The 18,408-nt window shown below is 45.7% G+C and overlaps 1 protein-coding gene across 1 annotated transcript; it reads right to left on the bottom strand.

Moving 5' to 3' along the window:
- Positions 1-209: 209 nt before the first annotated feature.
- On the bottom strand, positions 210-17,966 carry Krt23 (keratin 23). The gene is made up of 8 exons (XM_052758547.1): positions 17,454-17,966; positions 11,256-11,338; positions 10,286-10,442; positions 7,418-7,579; positions 7,211-7,333; positions 2,868-3,088; positions 2,205-2,236; positions 210-485 (listed from the first exon to the last, which is right to left on the bottom strand). The coding sequence occupies exons 1-8, from the start codon at positions 17,847-17,849 to the stop codon at positions 391-393; spliced, it is 1,269 nt and encodes a 422-aa protein (XP_052614507.1). The 5' UTR covers positions 17,850-17,966; the 3' UTR covers positions 210-390.
- Between the last annotated feature and the right edge of the window lie 442 nt (positions 17,967-18,408).

Raw genomic sequence — 18,408 nt, 5'->3', positions numbered from 1 at the left:
GTCTGACGTTTGAAGATCCCTCTGGATCTTTCATGGAAGTGCTCCACAAACATCTCAGTAGAAAGATAAACGAGGCCCTGTCTTGCCTGATGACGTAAGAAAAGACGGGATGCAACCTGTATGGAGGTTTATTGGCTACAAACCATATGCACATTGATGGGCCCCTGGGAGAGCAGGAGAGTAGAGCTTTAATTCATAAACTTCTTCTTTGACTAAAATATTCCAGTAATATATTAAGAGCATCATGGGAAGTCTGGTGAGACCATTACAGACAAAAGTTTCTGAATCTGAATACTCCAAGGATTCCCAGTGAGACTCACCCATTAGCGTCTAGGCAAGGGCTTTCCATTGGGGAACATGGTTTTTACAATGGCCAGAGACTTATTGGCCTCACACATGCTTTTGGATCTCATTCACTTGAGAAAGAACTATTCTCCCATTGACGCTCTCTTGAGTGATGGCCTTGATCGTTGAAGCTGTAGATCCTGTGGGAAAGAGTATGGAAGAGGAGGTCACTGCCAGGCTTCCCCCACCATGGGGACTGTGCTCATGTTCAATTTCATGCTCCCAGTCCCTGGAGGTTTCCTGCGTCTTGTAAAATGCTCACCAAGCTATATGGTGGGCTCTACTGCAGGGGGAAAGGGTCTTAGCATGGAGGAAATCTCTACTTCCTCCAGAAAGCAAAGGTCTCTGAACACGGCCAGTTTCTGGAGATCTGGAGCCTGGTGCAGATCTCCGGCCACCAGCTCTGGAGGAGTGCTTTCTTCTCACAAGGACCATGTGACTCATCATCACAGATTGTGAATTTACAGGGCACCACATGCCATTCAGGACATCTTATTTTTAGGTTCTAGAAGCATGACATGGTTGGGGGAGAAGCCAGGGATGCTTACTGTTCTCAAAGACATCATCCCTTATTTAAGTAAGTACTTTGCTGATATATCAGTAAACTGGTTCTAGGCCACAGGGAAGAATAGAAACCATTAATATGAATATAAGGGGAAATGTATAAATGTATAAATGTCAAGCCACTTGCACAGCACACAGCAGATTGTACATCAAGTATTGGGCTACCCACCCCTGAATGTAGCTAAGGAGAGTTTTGTGCCATCTGTCCAGTTTTGCAGAAACATGGCAGTTAGGAAAATTGCTCTGGAATGGTTAGCTTAACTTAGAGTCTCTGAATCTCTAATGTCTTAGAATAATTTTATAAAAAAATGAGTCAGAAAGTGATGCATAATCTACACTCTCATGTGCTAAACTTTTCTGTCATATACTCATGGTGATCTGAGAAAATATGGTTCCTAGGTCAAAGATGCGAGACTATTGTGTTGGGCAAAGTAAAAACTTTGGTTGTTTCTTTCTCTTTCTCGTCCCCCTTCCTCCTTGCAGAAGTGCTTGCTCTGTCTTTAGCATGCTACATGAAAGCATGTCTGTTTGAGAGAAGGATGCATTGTGGTCGAATTGCCAACTGCATTTGGCCTCAGAACTTATCAGTCATGATTCTCTACTCAAATCTCATGGAAACCCCTACTGTTCAACAAAGTCAGGTTTGGGAACTGATGTGATGTAATTTCCTGAAAGTCTAGTTAGCAGACTTCATTATTTAAGAGAGACAGAATACTGTCAATCACCACTTTAATTTATGTTCTCTTGCAAAGAGCTTGCATATATAACAGGAGCCTCCCTTATTCAAAATCCCCAAGTCCCAAATGGTCCAAATTCTCAAGCTTTTGGAGAACTGACATATGCTATGAGAGGGACATTATACACTTCAAGGCTCCATATGTAAGATATTATTATTATATATAATATATATTACAATGTGGTCTGTATATAGGCTACATATACATGAAACATAACTGAATTTCATGTTTAGCATTATGTTCCATCCTCAAGATTCATCATCATGTACCGTGAAAATATGTAAGAAAAACCCCCTTCAAACCCCTAACTCATTTATTCCTAAGGCCTTTGAATAAGAACTACTCAGTCCTCTACTGCTAAAATAACCAGGGCCCACTTTGCTCTGTGGTACCTTGAATTGGAAATTTCTTTCTGGTCATCTGGGAGGAAAATAGAAATTGAGCTCAGGACATTTGGGAGCAGAGTAAGGGTTATGGCTAACACAGAATGAGTAGACGGGTGGGCAGATTAACCAGAGCTATACATAGAGTCAGACAACAACACAGAGTCTCTTTTACCTTTCATTCTCGACTCAGACTCATCCATTGTCCTAGGAAGGCAAGAGAGAAAAACAGAAAGTCACTTTGGCGGCCAGCAGCCCTTCCTTTGCTTGCCGGGCGGATGCAGTAAGATCGTGAGTTTGTGGAGGCTAACTGGATCCCTCGGAAGAGAGGACCACCTCCTAGAAGGTCTGGAGTCAGGGAATCCTCCCCGGTCTTCCTATCCCTCCTTCCAGCACCTAGCAGGCTTTGCCTCTGCTAACATCCCTTCCAGAGTCAGGGTCCCAAGGCTGGACCCCTGAGATACTCTGGCCATAGTTTGACCCAACCACATTTTATTTATATAAAATGTTAGTCTAAAACATTTCCCTTGACTTTTCTTCTTATTTTTGAACTTAAATTGCTTGCCCTCTATTGGAGAAACACAACAGTCAAACCCTTTTGTTCTCCCCATGCCTACTTTGAGCCAATACTTCATTTAACTGTTCTGAGTGCAAGCCTTCACATGTAAGGAGAACCAGCCTTTTAGCTCAGACTCAATGAGACACCTGATTGAGGAATATTCCAGAGGAAATGAGCCTTTCCCTTTCTTTAAAGCCACTGTGGCCATACCCTGGGGACACACACATTCCCATGCATGGGGGCATCATGGACAGCGTGTTCCAGCCACTACTGCCTCACCCTTCAAGGTCTCCCTCCAGGAGCTGGCGGTAGGTGGCGATTTCCTTCTCTAGGTGGGTTTTGATGCCCAGCAGCACTTTGTGTTCACTGTTCTGCCGCTCCAGGTCTTGGCGTAGCTGCATCAGCTCCTCCTCGTAGTGGGAGATGATCTGTTGCATGTCCTGGAGGCGGCAGGAGTAGCGAGTCTGGGTCTCTGTCAGCATGTTTTCCAAAGCCGATTTCTGAAAGAGGGAATGATAGCCCGTTCACTAGTCCACTGGGGGCCTCGGCAGCACAGGCTTGATCAGGGTCAGCTTAACCCCACCTCTCTGCTAGGCATCTTGGGAAGAAACAGGCTGACTTATAGAGTTGGGACTTGGGATCAGTGCCGGGTCTTCTGATGCCATGTTTTGGGCGTAAAGCCATTGTGTCAGGGAGCTCCTGACAACTCCACTGCATCTTCCTAGCACTGCTGGTGTAGTGTACTCACGGGGGATTGAACACAAGCTCCCCGGCTCTGAACCATCCCTAATGTTTCCATTTTATCTCTGGTTCAATGCAAAGCTCCAGGAAGGAGAGAGGCTGCATCCCCAGAGAATGAGCTGATACAGGGATACCATGTGTAATAGGGAATGTGTGGTTACACTTGAATTAAGATGAGCAATGAATAACTCTTTAGGATAATTATGCTCACAACCATAATCCCGCTATAACACTGGACATCCCTATATACTCAAAGATGACTTAGATGTTAATCTTAAATTCAAATGATAACTGAGTGTCTAGTCGTTTGGCGAATCTAGTCTTGTTCTTAAATGATGGTCTCTGAACTTCAGCGACAGGCAGCCATTTTTGAGGAGATTCTGAAACTTCAAAATGAAGCATCTCAGCTAGGGTTAAGATCCAGTCCTCATGTCGTCTGGACTTACCACCTGATTTTCTGTACCATGTAACTTCAATTTGAAGGAGAAAACTCCTGATTGTATCAGCTATTCATTCACACTTGAATGGCTGCTCAGCTTTCAGGAGCCCTTACTAACGCTACCTGTCTATTAAAGCTCATCCCTCTGGTGCGGGTACACTCTCACTCTCCCAGAGACCCATTTTGCTCCTTCTCTTTTGTCCTCAAGCCTCATCTTCCCATGCCTCCTCTCAGCCCTTTGTCTCACTGAGGAATGGAAGCAATCTGGAGCACTCCAGCAATCCCCAACCCTTATTTCCTCCATGGACTTGATCTGTGTCCAGGCACCCAATGCCTCCAACGCCATGAGCGGTCTGCCGCCATCACCCCCCACTGCCTCCTGCCTTCACCGTCATTTGTCCTTTCTCCTAGATAGTCCTACCTTGATTTTCTGTCTTAAATCTATACCCACCCTCAGCCACCGTCCAGCTTCTCTGTTTCCCTCAACAGATAGCAGAGTTCCTAGAAGAGCAGGCTACACAGGTTGCTCCACATGGCCCCTCCAAGACAGCCTACAGAACCCCACACTGTCTGGCTCCATTGTGACCTGACCCCATCACCCCCCTTCCATTCCTCTTCCCTCCTTGCCCTCCTCTCCTCTCCCCTTCTTTCTCTTTGTTACTGGATGTTGCACAGGACACACTTGTGCCTCCTGGCGTTTGCATTCGCTGTTCCCTCTACCTGGAGCTCCCCCTCCTCTCCAGCCCACAGCCACATTAAAGCCCCTCCACATTTCTCTCAGACCTTTCCTCAGCTGCCTTGTGCTTGCTGTGTTTAAGGTGGCAGCTCTTTCCTCTACTGTGTCTTCCTGTCTCCTGTGCAGTCTTTCCCAGCTGACATACATATATTTTGATGATTCTCACAATTGTAGTTTGTTCTCCTTATTCTTTCGTCACTAAATTCTCAGTGCTAAGCATAGTGCCAGACAGAGGAACACATGAACACAGGTATCAGAGCCTTATTGACCCCAGGACTATTGTGAAACAGAGTAGCTGAAATACATTGAACACCGAAGAGCATCACACTGTGGACCATTTCAGTGGCCATCCTCGCCACCTTAACAACACATATTCTTAAGGGAGACAGGGTCTTCACTACACAGTCTGGGATGGTTATGCAACTGGTGATCTTCCTTCTGCAACCTCCCAAGTGCTGGGATTATAGAGATGCTTCCCCATGCCTAGCTGACAGTGCACATTTTAATGTCTGATCGCTATCAGTAATTCATAAAACAAGGTTATTTACCATATGGTCTTGCAACACAAATGAACTAATTTTGCCCTCTGAAAATGCAGGGAAGAGCAGTGCTCAGGAGCTGCATTGATGAATGGCCAGAAGGTTGGTAGACATGAAGGCATTGATGAATGATCAGAAGGTTTGGTAGACATGAAGGCATTGATGAATGGTCAGAAGGTTTGGTAGACATGAAGGCATTAATGAATGGTCAGAAGATTTGGTAGACATGAAGGCATTGATGAATGGTCAGAAGGTTGGTAGACATGAAGGGAAGGATGAATGGCCAGAAGGTTGGTAGACATGAAGGGAAGGATGAATGGCCAGAAGGTTGGTAGACATGAAGGGAAGGATGAATGGCCAGAAGGTTGGTAGACATGAAGGGAAGGATGAATGGCCAGAAGGTTTGGTAGACATGAAGGGAATGATGAATGATCAGAAGGTTTGGTAGACATGAAGGGAATGATGAATGGTCAGAAGGTTTGGTAGACATGAAGGGAAGGAGGAATGGCCAGAAGGTTTGGTAGACATGAAGGGAATGAAGAATGATCAGAAGGTTTGGTAGACATGAAGGCATTGATGAATGGCCAGAAGGTTGGTAGACATGAAGGCATTGATGAATGGTCAGAAGGTTGGTAGACATGAAGGCATTGATGAATGATCAGAAGGTTTGGTAGACATGAAGGCATTGATGAATGGTCAGAAGGTTTGGTAGACATGAAGGCATTAATGAATGGTCAGAAGATTTGGTAGACATGAAGGCATTGATGAATGGCCAGAAGGTTGGTAGACATGAAGGGAAGGATGAATGGCCAGAAGGTTGGTAGACATGAAGGGAAGGATGAATGGCCAGAAGGTTGGTAGACATGAAGGGAAGGATGAATGGCCAGAAGGTTTGGTAGACATGAAGGGAATGATGAATGATCAGAAGGTTTGGTAGACATGAAGGGAATGATGAATGGTCAGAAGGTTTGGTAGACATGAAGGGAAGGATGAATGGCCAGAAGGTTTGGTAGACATGAAGGGAATGATGAATGATCAGAAGGTTTGGTAGACATGAAGGCATTGATGAATGGCCAGAAGGTTGGTAGACATGAAGGCATTGATGAATGGTCAGAAGGTTGGTAGACATGAAGGGAAGGATGAATGGTCAGAAGGTTGGTAGACATGAAGGCATTGATGAATGGTCAGAAGGTTGGTAGACATGAAGGGAAGGATGAATGGTCAGAAGGTTGGTAGACATGAAGGCATTGATGAATGGTCAGAAGGTTGGTAGACATGAAGGCATTGATGAATGGTCAGAAGGTTGGTAGACATGAAGGCATTGATGAATGGTCAGAAGGTTGGTAGACATGAAGGCATTGATGAATGGTCAGAAGGTTGGTAGACATGAAGGGAAGGATGAATGGTCAGAAGGTTGGTAGACATGAAGGCATTGATGAATGGTCAGAAGGTTGGTAGACATGAAGGGAATGACGTGATAGATTACACAGTGAGCTCTGGGAGCAGCATTCATACACACATCTTACCAAGCCACAATGAAGACAGAAATGGCTTAGACTCAGAACATGTGCAGGATAGTGGGTGATATGTCACCCGCATAATGAACAGAGCAGTGCATTGGAGTCAGCCAGGGTTAAATTTGTCATCCATCATGGTAGTGCCAGAATTTCTTTCTATTGGAGTTTGAGGAACATACCGGTTATAAGTGAGGACTGACAGACAATATGGGGGTGCGTGTGTGTGTGTGTGTGTGTGTGTGTGTGTGTGTGTGTGTGTGTATGTGTGTGTGTGTGTGTGTGTCTAGCATCCACCATCCCTGAAATCACACAGCTTCACCGCCAGTAACAGTAGTTGTATGACCTTTGCCAAATTCGTTAACTGTCTGAAGTGTTGGTTTCCTTCTCTTTAGAATGAGAGGGCTAAGCCCTACCTGAGAAGGTCAATATGACGATTGCCAGCATTGGACATAATGAGCCACTCACTCAAAGTCTAGCTGTGTCTCCACACAGTACACAGATTTCTCCTCATTCTCATCATGAACAATTGGAATGGGAAGTGGAGAGTGACAGAAGTCCCATGGGGACCGGTGAGCCAGGGCCAGGGGACAAGGTCAAAGAATGCTCTGCGGAGACAGTCCAGGGTCCAGGATCTCTATGGCTCAACTCACCCTGTTGTGCTGTGCCTGCAGGTCAATCTCTAGGGCCTGGAATGTTCGCCTCAGCTCGTGGACATCACTTTGGTTGCCTTGTACAGGTGCCGGGCTGGCGGCCTCCTGGGACATGGCGGCTGACTGTGAACCAAACAAAAGCAGAGGCATCAGTGCTGTGACATGTGGCAAAGGAAGAGTTGGCAGGTCTGGTCACTTTCATTTTACCTGCTCTCTAAACCAGGTGTCCAACTCTTGATGTTTCTTCTTTATGATTAGCTCATACTCCTGCCTCATATCTTCCAAGACCTTAATCAGATCTTCCCCTGGAGTTGTGTCCACCTTCACATTGACCTTGAAGTCACTTGGCAGATGACTCTCCTCCATTTCCTGTTTAATGACAGAGGAAGACAATGAAGCAGCCCATGACAACCAGAAGACTGGATCTTGTGTTGATTGGCACTGGTAAGTGGTTCTATTTATGTGGTTACCACTCTCACTGGCATGGCAGTTTCGTAGTTATTACAAACTGACCAACCATCGTGGGCATAGTCTCTAAAACTTTGAAATAAAGACTACATAACACATGTGCTATGGTTTGGGTATAAAGTGTCTCCCCCCAAAAGGGTCATGTGCTGAGGGCTTGGTCCTCAGCCAATAGCATTTTCTTGGTTGGTTTGGGAATCTTTACGAGTGGGAATTTTCTGGTGGGTCCCTGTGGGTGGATCCATGGAGAGATCTTATCCCTGGCCCCTTCTTGTTTGTCTAGTTCCTGTGAGCCATAAAGTGAAGAAATCTTTTGTCCTATGCTCCTGCAGCTGTGGTACACGACCCAAGTGCATGGGCCGAGCAGCCATGGACTGAGCCTCAAAAACTGAGGAAAAATTAATTCCCCCTCTTCCCCAAAAGACATTAAGCTGGGTGGTGGTGGCACACGCCTTTAATCTCAGCACTTGGGAGGCAGAGACAGGCAGATCTCTGTGAGTTTGAGGCTAGCCTGTGCTATAGAGTGAGTTCCAGGAAAGCTGTCAAAGCTATGCAGAGAAACCCTGTCTTGAAAAAAAAAATTAATTTCCCTTCCCTTAAGGTGTTCCCATCAGTCATAAAAATGAGAAATAGCACACTCAGAAAACACGTGGGAACTTGTAGAGGGGCTTCCTCACCTCATGAAGGACAGAAAGGAGCTAGTCAGAGAAGCAGAGAGAGATAAGAAATAGAGGGAGAAAAGGGGAGAGGAGAAGAAAGAGAGAGAGAGAGAGAGAGAGAGAGAGAGAGAGAGAGAGAGAGAGAGAGAGAGAGGAAGAGAGAGAGAGGGAGGGAGAGAGAGAAGGAGAGAGAGAGAAGGAGAGAGAGAGGGAGGAAGAGAAAGAAAGAGGGAGGGAGAGAGAGAGAGAGAGAGAGAGAGAGAGAGAGAGAGAGAGAGAGAGAGAGAGAGAGAGAGGGAGGGAGGGAGGGAGAGGCAGAGAGAGATCTTGCCGTGCAGGAACAAAATACCCACAGGGACCCCCCCTTGTATTCTGTCTCCTCCAGATACATTTCACCTCCCAAAGTGCCATGAGTGGCGGAGACAGAGCATTCAAAACCCAAGCTGGTGGAGGACATTTCATGTTTAAACTATAGCAACACATAGTCAGATGGTTTATTTGACTTAATTCCTTGGCTGAGATTATTCTAGAAACAATTACATGTCTGGAGCAAATAGACTCCTTTCTAGCCAGTGTTCTTTGGTCATGTGTCTATGCAGTTAAGTGGTCAACATTTCCAGTGCTAGGCCAAAGCTTTGGGGAAGCAGTTAGTTCAGTAACATTAGCGAGACTTTAAAAATGCCACGCCTTAGGCTTCTCTAGGGTTCCATGCAAAGCAAGAGGTCACAGGAAAGGTGTAACTAACAATCGCTGTCTAGACAGCTGTTCAGGAACCCGTCTTTGATGTTTAGAAGCAACCAGGCTTGCCTAAAATGTTCTGTCCTTTGGTCCATCTCAGGGACCTAAGATGAATGACAGGTAATTCTGTAAGTCAGTTACATGCTTCTGTTGCTTAGGGTGCTTGGGTTTTGAGTTTTAGCATCCTCTTTATACCATTGTCCTTTTCTGTACTTTAGGCCAGTGAGGGAAATGTGGCCTCACACATTTACTTTTTGTCTTTGTCTCCGTTTCTTTCTCTATGTTCGTATATGTCTGTAAGTACAAGTACCTGTGTGTACATGTATGTGGAGGCCAGAGGTTGCCCTCTACCTTATTTTTGAGTCTCTCACTAAACATAGAATCCTCCAATCTGGCAATATGGACTGGCCAGTGAGCCCCAGGCATCCCCCTGTCTCTGCTTCTTCTGGTGCTGGGGTTACAGGTGCATGCCTCCACATCAGGGTTTTTAGTGTGTGTGCTGGGGGTTTGAATGAATGTCCTTTGCTTCTGCAGCAAGTACTGTTCTGACTGAGCTTCCTTCCAAGTCCCACTCATCATTATCCTTTTGCATCTTTATGTGAATACTGTACACACGTGTGTAAGCATATTTGTATGTACACATGCACATTCATGTTCATGGGGATGGTGGCTCAAGGTTGATGTTACCTGTCTTCCTTCATTGCTATTCACTTTTTTTATTTTATTGGGGCAGGGTCTCTTGCTGAACCCGGAGCTCACTCATTTGGTTAGTTTCAGCCAGCCAGCTTTTCCTGTGGATCCAATCTCTGCCTCTCAAGTTCTGGGATTACAGGAAGCACCACATCTGCCTCGTGAGCTCTGGGGATCCAAACTGTGGTCTTTACAATTAAATAAACACTATACCCACTGAGGCATCTTCCCAGTCCTGATTCTTATAGTATTATACTAACAAGTTGGGAAAACCAGTGTGTGACAACAAATTATTATTATTATTGTTGTTGTTGCCAATAACTGTTAATTATTATTGTACTCGGTCATGTTTGACATCTGAGTAGATAACCTTGACATCGGAAGAAAACAGATGTTTCTGTGGTTCCTTATGAGGGAGACTGGGGTGGGCACTCAGGTGGTGGCCCCTTCTGTTACTATGGGGTCACCCTGGACTGTGAAGTTAGGGGCAGAGCTGGTTCCCAGGAGCCCAGGGCAGCCCCACCTGCTCGTGGCGCTTCTTCATGAGGATGAGCTCTTTCCTCATTCCCTCCACCTCTTGCTCCAGGTCTGTCGTGACAATGGTCAGGTCATCCAAGGTCTTTCGGAGGCTCTCAACTTCAATTTCCAAGTCTTTCTTAAAGGAGTGTTCATTTTCATACCTTTGGCGAGAGGGGGGAAGAGCACACCTATTGTTGAAGGCCACGGGCTTGGCCGGAGTCCACTCAGGTTTAGAGGGGACTCTCTTTTCAGGTGTGAGAGACTGATACATACAAGGCATCATTAGCACGTTGGCGCACTGATACAGGACACACACAGGGCTATAAAACACTTGTTCCACGCTATGCTTGTCTGTGTTGGTGACTCAAGGTCAACTTTTAAGTGCAGTACAGAAGAGGATATGCATAGACCTATACCTGTTACCTAGCTTTATTACCCATAAGTAGCTTGCATATTTGCTTCATCTAAATTCATTGCTGATTTTTTTTTTTTGTGGTAGCTGGTTGTTTATTTATTTTTGGGACAAGGTCTTGCTATGTAGTCCAGGACGCTCTTGAAGTCAGTCTATATCCCAGGCTGCTCTTAAACGCACCATCCTACTGCCTCTGCCTCCCAAGAGCTGAGATCACAAGTGTGCATACATAGCTCATTGCTGAAAATGTTTAAAGCAAATTACAGACATTCTGACACTTTAACCCTAAATACCACAGAGTGCATCTAATAAAAAAGGTATTTTTTTCCTAAGTAAGTACAACCAAATTACCATCCCTAAAACGGAGAGTTTCTAATGGCACCTAATTCTTAATTCCTATTCGAATCCTCACATGCTTTCATGTGCACTTTATGCCTGGCTTATTTAAAATGCACATGACTCTTGTCGTGCCCTTTAATTATAATCCAGGAAGATTTTGGCAGCCAGTCACAGCAGGCCGAGCTTCCCTCCCGCGGAGCTCTGTGAAGAAGAAGGGACTTACTTGAGGTTGAAGTCATCCACGGCCATCCTGGCGTTGTCAATGAGCACGACAATTTGAGCATTCGTCATCTTACTGTCCACGATCTGTAAAATATGTGCAGAGAATTATTCCAGCTGGATAGATCCACCCGTGACAGCAGTGTGTCTGAGCTCCGGTTTCCTCTGCCAGCAACCTGCAGCCCAGATAACAATCTTTTTCTTCTTAAAAAGATTTGTGTGTGTGTGTGTGTGTGTGTGTGTGTGTGTGTGTGTGTGTGTGTGTGTGTGCCTGCATGACTTTAGTGCACCGTGTGCATACAGGAGCCCTTGGAAGTCAGAGAGTCACCTGATGTGGGCGCTGGGAATCAAACCCAGGTCCTCTGAGAGAGCAGCAAGTGCTCTTAACTGTTGAGCCATGTCTCCAGCCCCCTTTTCTTTCAACTTCCTTTTCTGCAGCTGAATGGTGGGAATCAAGTCACATGTGCTCGGTGAAAGACACAGAAAGAATATGTCTGCTCTTGGTTTCACTGTCTTTTTATGCGCTAAACTTTCTCCCTTCCCTTCTTTTCTTTATTATTGTTGCTACTACCATTATTATTTAACCTGCTAAGCCTGATTAGTGCTATCCAATCCCTCCCCCAAAAGAAAAATAACTCCCTCTCTTCAGGTAGGCTCCAACTGCCAGTAGCTCCTCAGCTAGCGATGGGGCCTCATGATCCCCAGCTCCGTCCCTGCTGGAATTTTGTTTGTTTTGTTTTGTTTTTTCTTTTTTGTGTTTTTGAGACAGGGTTTCTCTGTGTAGCTTTGGAGCCTTTCCTGGAACTCACTCTGTAGCCCAGGCTGGCCTCGAACTCACAGAGATCTGCCTCCCGAGTGCTGGGAGTAGAGGCATGAGCCACCCTGCTGGAATTTTGAACTGGCTTGATCTTGTGCAGGTCCTGTGAAGGTACCACAGCTGCTGTGAGTTCCTGTGCGCTGCAACCATCATGCCCAGCAGACAGCATTTCACCACACTCCTCCCATCCTCTGGCTTTTACATTCTTCCTGTCCACTTTTCTTCGATGTTCCCTATGCCTCGGGGAGCAGGGCAGATAGATAAAGATGACCCGTGCATAGCTGGACACTCAGAGTTGTCTATTCTCAGCCATTTGAACAGTTAGGAGTCTTTGCTAATTGGTACTCATTGTAATAAGAAGCTTCTCTTTCCAAGGCTGAGAACAGCACACGTTTGTGTAGAGCTTTGACAGGCTGGGGTTGATGTGACTTCCGGAAGAGCGAAGTAGGGAAGGAGGGGCTGAGCCTCTTGGTAATGCCTGCTAGCTGTCTAGTAATGGGAATGTGACTTAGTTGCTTACATTTCTGAATCTGAAAGTGTTAGTTTTAAAATAAAGTGGTGTGTGTGTGTGTGTGTGTGTGTGTGTGTGTGTGTGTGTGTGTGGTGTGGTGTGTGCATGCATGTGCCCATACATGTACTTCAGAAGAACAGAGGAGGACCTCAAGTGTCCTGCTCTGTTGTTTCTCTCCTTATTCCTTTGAGACAGGGTTTCTTACTGAACCTGGAGTTAGGACGGTGGCCAGCAACCCCCAGCAATCCTGTCTCCCACTTCCTCCCACTAGTGCTGGGGTTACAAGTACGAGTGGTTATTTCTGGCTTTTGACATGGATTTTGAGGATCCAAACTCAGATCCTCATGTTCGCATAGCAATTGGTCTGACCCACGGAGCTGCCCGCCCAGCTTCTGAGTCTTTTCTGATTGTGACTATAGGGTATGATTTCCTAAAGAGCAGGTATTAGCTTAGATGCATGTAATTCTTACACATTCACACTTGCAGTGTGAGAGCTAATTTGAAGTATACTTCAGATAGTCTTCATATAAAGCAATCGTTATTATTATTCTGCCCAAAGTGACTAGAACCACACATGTAAACTTCAGGAAGATGTATGTGTTTGTAATGTATTTGTGATACGATTGCCTCTATTTAAGCTATTAAAACAAGAACTGACTGAATTCTTTACCACTGCTTAAGAAGTTTCCACAGTAGTAAAACCTCCAGCTAAAGATATTCACTAGATATTTATGTAAGTTTTATTTGCATTGGAAAAGACCCATTGGAGCTATTTTGAGCACTTGGGTATACAGGACCTTATGAAGAGAAAGAGCCCACATTTGATGTGGGGAAACAGAGTCAATTTCTCATCATCTACAGGTAGAACAATACTTTGGTACAGAGCATTGTGCCAGAGGAGAAACTGTAACGTTTCTTTGGCCTGGCTTCCTTCCGGAACAGGCCCATGGTTGGGCATCACTCCACCCTTGTCCTTCAGTCTCATCATTTGCTCAGTAAGGGGCTTGTATTAGAAGCAGGGGACTCAGAGATCCTGGCTTCAAGCTTTTGCAGCGCAGCTGGAGTCACAGAACCTTGTGGCCTTCCCATTGTATTGGTACAGCTAATTCCTTTATTTAGAGAGGATTTTTCTTAGGGCAAAGCTCTTCTTTAATACAAAGGTGTCTTTTAAAACTCTAGTCCTATTTAAAGCTTCACCAATGACTTGGAATTTGGTCTTCTGAATGCACAATAGTTGCCTTCACAAGGAGGGGGAACGCTGGGCCTGGAACTCCAAGAGCAGGGCTGGAGTCCCGCCTTCACCCATTCGCTGGCTGAGTATATCAAAGGCTCAGTTTCTTCATCCATAAAATGGTGATGACAATAGTAATGGCCGATCACCAATGTCGCCTTGTGACAGTTAGAAGATTGTAAATGAGATAATATCACACACATACTTGTCGTACTACAGGAGCTCTGGAAGGTTCATTGAGCTTTACCCCGAAAGTGAAAACTGCAGGTATGTCCTGGCTTCTTGCCCACAGTGCTGCTTTATAGCATTTTCACCAGCATTTTCCCATCTAGGCTTCTTATTCTTGGTATTATTTGCTCATGCAAAATAAAAGTAGCTCCATCCCCGGAGCTGGGGACTCTGAGCATTTTCTTCCTCGAGCACTGAGTGACTGCATTCATCCACGCTGCTACCGGGCTGGTTGACGCTCTCCTCATTAGCAGCCCCACAGTGCACACATCAGAGCCAGAGGAGTAAAAATACCCTGTGAATTTGGCCTTTTCCAAGGTAAAGTGATCGCTCATCCATTGGGAAGCCAACATCAGGTATGTAATTCCTCCCCAGCCAGCGTTCTTGTGTTCCATGAGAGTGAGGCCTTGGAGGGTACTTGGCATACAGCGCATGTAGGGTGGGGGCTGTAGCTCAGTTTGCAGAGTGCTTGCCTAGCGTGGGTTCAATACCCAACACTGCATCAATGGAGCATGATGGCACATTCTTGCAATCCCAGTCCAGGACTGGTGAAGGCAGAAGGATCAGGAGTTCAAGGTTATCCTTGGGTACATAGTGAGTTTAAGGCCAGTCTGGGCTATGGGAGACCAACTCTCTCTCTTCTATCTACATAAGAATGTGTGTGTATATATATATATATGTATATATATATGTGTGTGTGTGTGTGTGTGTGTGTGTGTGCCTCAGTGTATGTATGTGCAACATGTGCACACAGAAGCCTGCAGAGAACAGAGAGGCCATTGGATCCCCCAGAATGGGGTTACAGGTGGTTGTGAGCCACCTTGTGGGGTCTGGGAAGTGAACTTAGGTCCTCTGCAAGAGCAGTATATCCTCTTCATCATGGAGCCATCTCTCCAGCACCCACATCTCATATTTGAAACAGCTTCTCTCTGTTTGGGTTTACTAAATATGGTGTTATAATGTGGCCACTGTTTCCGAGACATCCTTCATAGTTATAAATGGATGGGGATGGATTGGGAAAGAGCATACGAGGCACAGCTTTTTAAGCTGCATGTTGTAATAATCACCTAGATTCTCCTCAAGGCTCTGAGTTCATTCTTTGAAAATCGAGTTGGTGTATTAGCACATTATCATTGCCCCAAGGCATGTAATCTCCTCCTCAGTAGAGGCAACTAGACAATTTGACCATGCTCCCAAATGTCACATACTGATAATCACCAGGGAGTTTTTTTTTAATGATATTCCTATTGCTATGTCCAATTCTGTGTTTCAGAAGGTTTGGAATCATTTTTTGAATTACATTTCTCACAGATTTTTGAGTAGCATTTAACATTGCAAAATGAGAGTAAAATATTGTATTTATTCAGAGTATTTTATCAGGACCCAGGGAGAGGCCAGCCCCAGCAGACTGAGGCACCTCTTAGGGCCTCATCTGCAAATAGGGTAAGTCAGAAATGACAGACAACCTCAACCTCCAAGAGTGACCCTCTTCCAAACCAGAGAAGGTGAAACATTCAAAGCACAGTTCTAGAAAAGCACGACCCTTGACCTATTTGGCCTCAGAACCCAGAGTTCTGGCCCTGTAAGAGAGTGGGCTAGTTGCCCGTCTTCATAGTCGAACCCACTCACTCCCCCACCCAAAAGTCTATTCTAAGGAATTTAGATAAACAAGTTAGGTATCCAGTTTCAGTCTCCTGGTCCGGAAGTTGGGGATAAAAATAGTTGCTCCCCGAAGTTATGAGAGTTAAATGATACGTTCTGAACTCTGTGTGGCATGAGTAGCTCCTGCCAATCCACAGCCGTATTCTTGTGAATAACACACCCATTTCATCTCTGCATGAGGCTGGCGAGTTGGCACCCGGCTGAAGTGGAAGTTAGAGCATTTGAAACAGACCCTCGCGAGGAAGTCCCACCTCTGCCTTTTGCTGCGGCCTTCAGGGGTTATTACACGTTTTTAAACTTCAATTTCCTAACAGAGTTGATGTGAGAATTAAGTCAGATAATATAGATCGGTCCCACCACTGCAGAAAGCCCTTCTCACAGATATGCATGTCTGACATTTGACACCTCCCCCGCCCCCACCGCTGGGCATACAGGAAGTGCTCAATAATGGTTTCCTTCCCTTTTCTCCCTCTCCCTGCTTCTCTCTCCTATTTAGTAGACGTGCGACTGGATCTGGTATAATCTGCTATTTGTTTTGGGCTTCGCTCCTGGCTCTGCATTTGCAGGCATCATCCTTTCCCTCCATTCTAAAACCAAAGCAACTTCATTAAACGAAAAACACCGTGTGGATGTTGAGTCAACTTGTTTTCTTCACAAAGACAGCCGTGCACTCTGTAGTTAAGGCAATTACACACTCAGTTATTAGGCTGATTATTCAATAATTAGGGGTCATTACAAGGACAGATTTATATTATCTTGATTGGTCCTTCCTACATTCAAGCAAAGATGGCTGAGTGCTGTGAAATAATATGGTATTAATATTGGAAGCCTGTGATGGCCTTTCCAGGGTAGGGTAGATCATAAGTTCACAGGGATTTTCCTGGAACTCCTTCATACAAAGGGGAGGTTTATAGCTTTGGGAACATAACTCTGAGATGATTATCCTCCCTCCACTTGTATCCAGGCACCCAAGAAGGTGGGACCTTAACTTTTTAGCTGTTCGGTTGAGAAACGTTGTTTTTCGAAGCGTATCTTCATAGTCTATCACAACTTTCCAAGTTTTAGATTTATTTTCATTTTGTCACTTTCCCCCTCTAGCAATATGCCATTCTCTGAAGTGTGAGCACCTTTGTCTTCTAGCAGCATCTGGAAAAGTAGCTAGGGATGCCATAATGGTATCTCTATCTGCTGGCAGAGTGTGACAGCTTTTTAGGCACGATCTGCACAATAATGTAACTCAGTCTTCTGTGGGTAGAGAGTCACACTGTCGCCAGGACTCTGAGGTGGGGTAGAACTGATGTAATGCGAAGGTGAAGTCTCCCCTGTGCCTTGTGTACCTAGGGTGCACCCTGCATACCAGCCCTTATCACTTCCCTGACGTTGTTGGATCGAAAGTGATACTTACTGCACAGCACCTGACTGCCTGACATTTCTAAGGCTTAGATTCTTTTTTACGTTTTCAAGCATGCAGAAAGCCAGGCAGTTTTGCTTTTTAAGAGATAGTCTGTAATAATTCTGAAATGCTTGCTGTCTCCACTCTCTACATCATTCGTAGAGAGAAAATTAATTTTACAGACAAGTTTCCCCAAGTCCTTACTTAAAGTACGACAGTAAGATTTGCATGGGCAGTCTTTGAGACTGGGTTCTTTTGCTCTTTTCCCCAGGAACTGCATGTGTGCTGTTTTTTTCCTCCCCCGTGTCCCCCTGGGTATGACAGCGCCACCGCTAACTGCAGGGTCTCTCGGTGTCTTACCTGCTCCTGCAGGCGGCTGATGTTTTCCTCATATTGGGAATAATCTTTTTTGTTGCTAGGTTCTCTCTCCTGATGCCACTGCAGGATACGACTTTCCAGCTTTGAATTGGCCTCCTCCAGAGCCCGTACCTTCTCCAGGTAGGTGGCCAGGCGGTCATTGAGGTTCTGCATGGTGGCCTTGCCATTTCCACCTAGCAGGGGACTGCCTCTTCCAGACCCCCATGATCTTCCAGGAGGCAGGCAGCCTGGTGTGGTGAAGGAAAGGGAGATGCGGACACCTCCTGCCCCTCCATGGACACTAGGGGTCCTGTGGAAGCTCCCAGGCCGACCCCAGCTGCCTCCGAGGCTGTGGACAGAGGCTGAGTAGGTCTGGCTAAAGCTGTGGCTGGAGTTCATGGTTCCATCTGTGTATGGAGCAGGGCTAGGCTCTCTGACACCGCAGGACTGAGCTGCCCCAGACTGCCCGGGATGGTTTTATGCCCTTTGCTGTGGGAGTTTCCTTCTGACAACTGTACCGACAAGATCCTATGATTGTGCAATGTGGGTTTCCTCTTGGTCAATCCCGAGGTGCCCCTGGGCCAACACACTTTGCTGTTGTTGTTTAGAACCACATGAATATGCCAGTTACCTCCTCCCTCCCGGTGGTAACCTGGAGGCGGGGCCCACAACATCAGGTGGCTAGCATGCCATCTCAGGTGTCTTTCTAATCTTGCAATGGAATTTTTCCAAGGTACACTCACTCAAAAGAGGTCAGATTGAAGTCCTTGGTAAGACTGTTTTGTGTGGCACAGATTTTCTTTTTAAAAACTAAACATTAATCACACACACACACACACACACACACACACACACACACACACACACCCATACAAAACCACTCCAGATAAATCCTCTATAGCCTGGGTAAGAAAGACTTAGAAGGGTAGAGCCAGAACAAACCAGAATCTCCAGTCCT

The sequence above is a fragment of the Peromyscus californicus genome, unplaced genomic scaffold, assembly GCF_007827085.1.
Source record: "Peromyscus californicus insignis strain IS unplaced genomic scaffold, ASM782708v3 Scaffold_3__1_contigs__length_106647218, whole genome shotgun sequence".
NCBI lineage: Eukaryota > Metazoa > Chordata > Mammalia > Rodentia > Cricetidae > Peromyscus > Peromyscus californicus.
This window is presented reverse-complemented; position numbering and strand designations above follow the sequence as displayed.

Bases quoted from the DNA above. Each gene is read 5' to 3' on its own strand.
- Krt23 (XM_052758547.1), bottom strand. From the start codon at position 17,849: ATGAACTCCAGCCACAGCTTTAGCCAGACCTACTCAGCCTCTGTCCAC. The intron at 11,339-17,453 runs GTAAGACACCGA...CATATTTTACAG, and splicing joins TCAGCCGCCTGCAGGAGCAG to ATCGTGGACAGTAAGATGAC. The intron at 10,443-11,255 runs GTAAGTCCCTTC...CTCTCGCCAAAG, and splicing joins GTGGATGACTTCAACCTCAA to GTATGAAAATGAACACTCCT.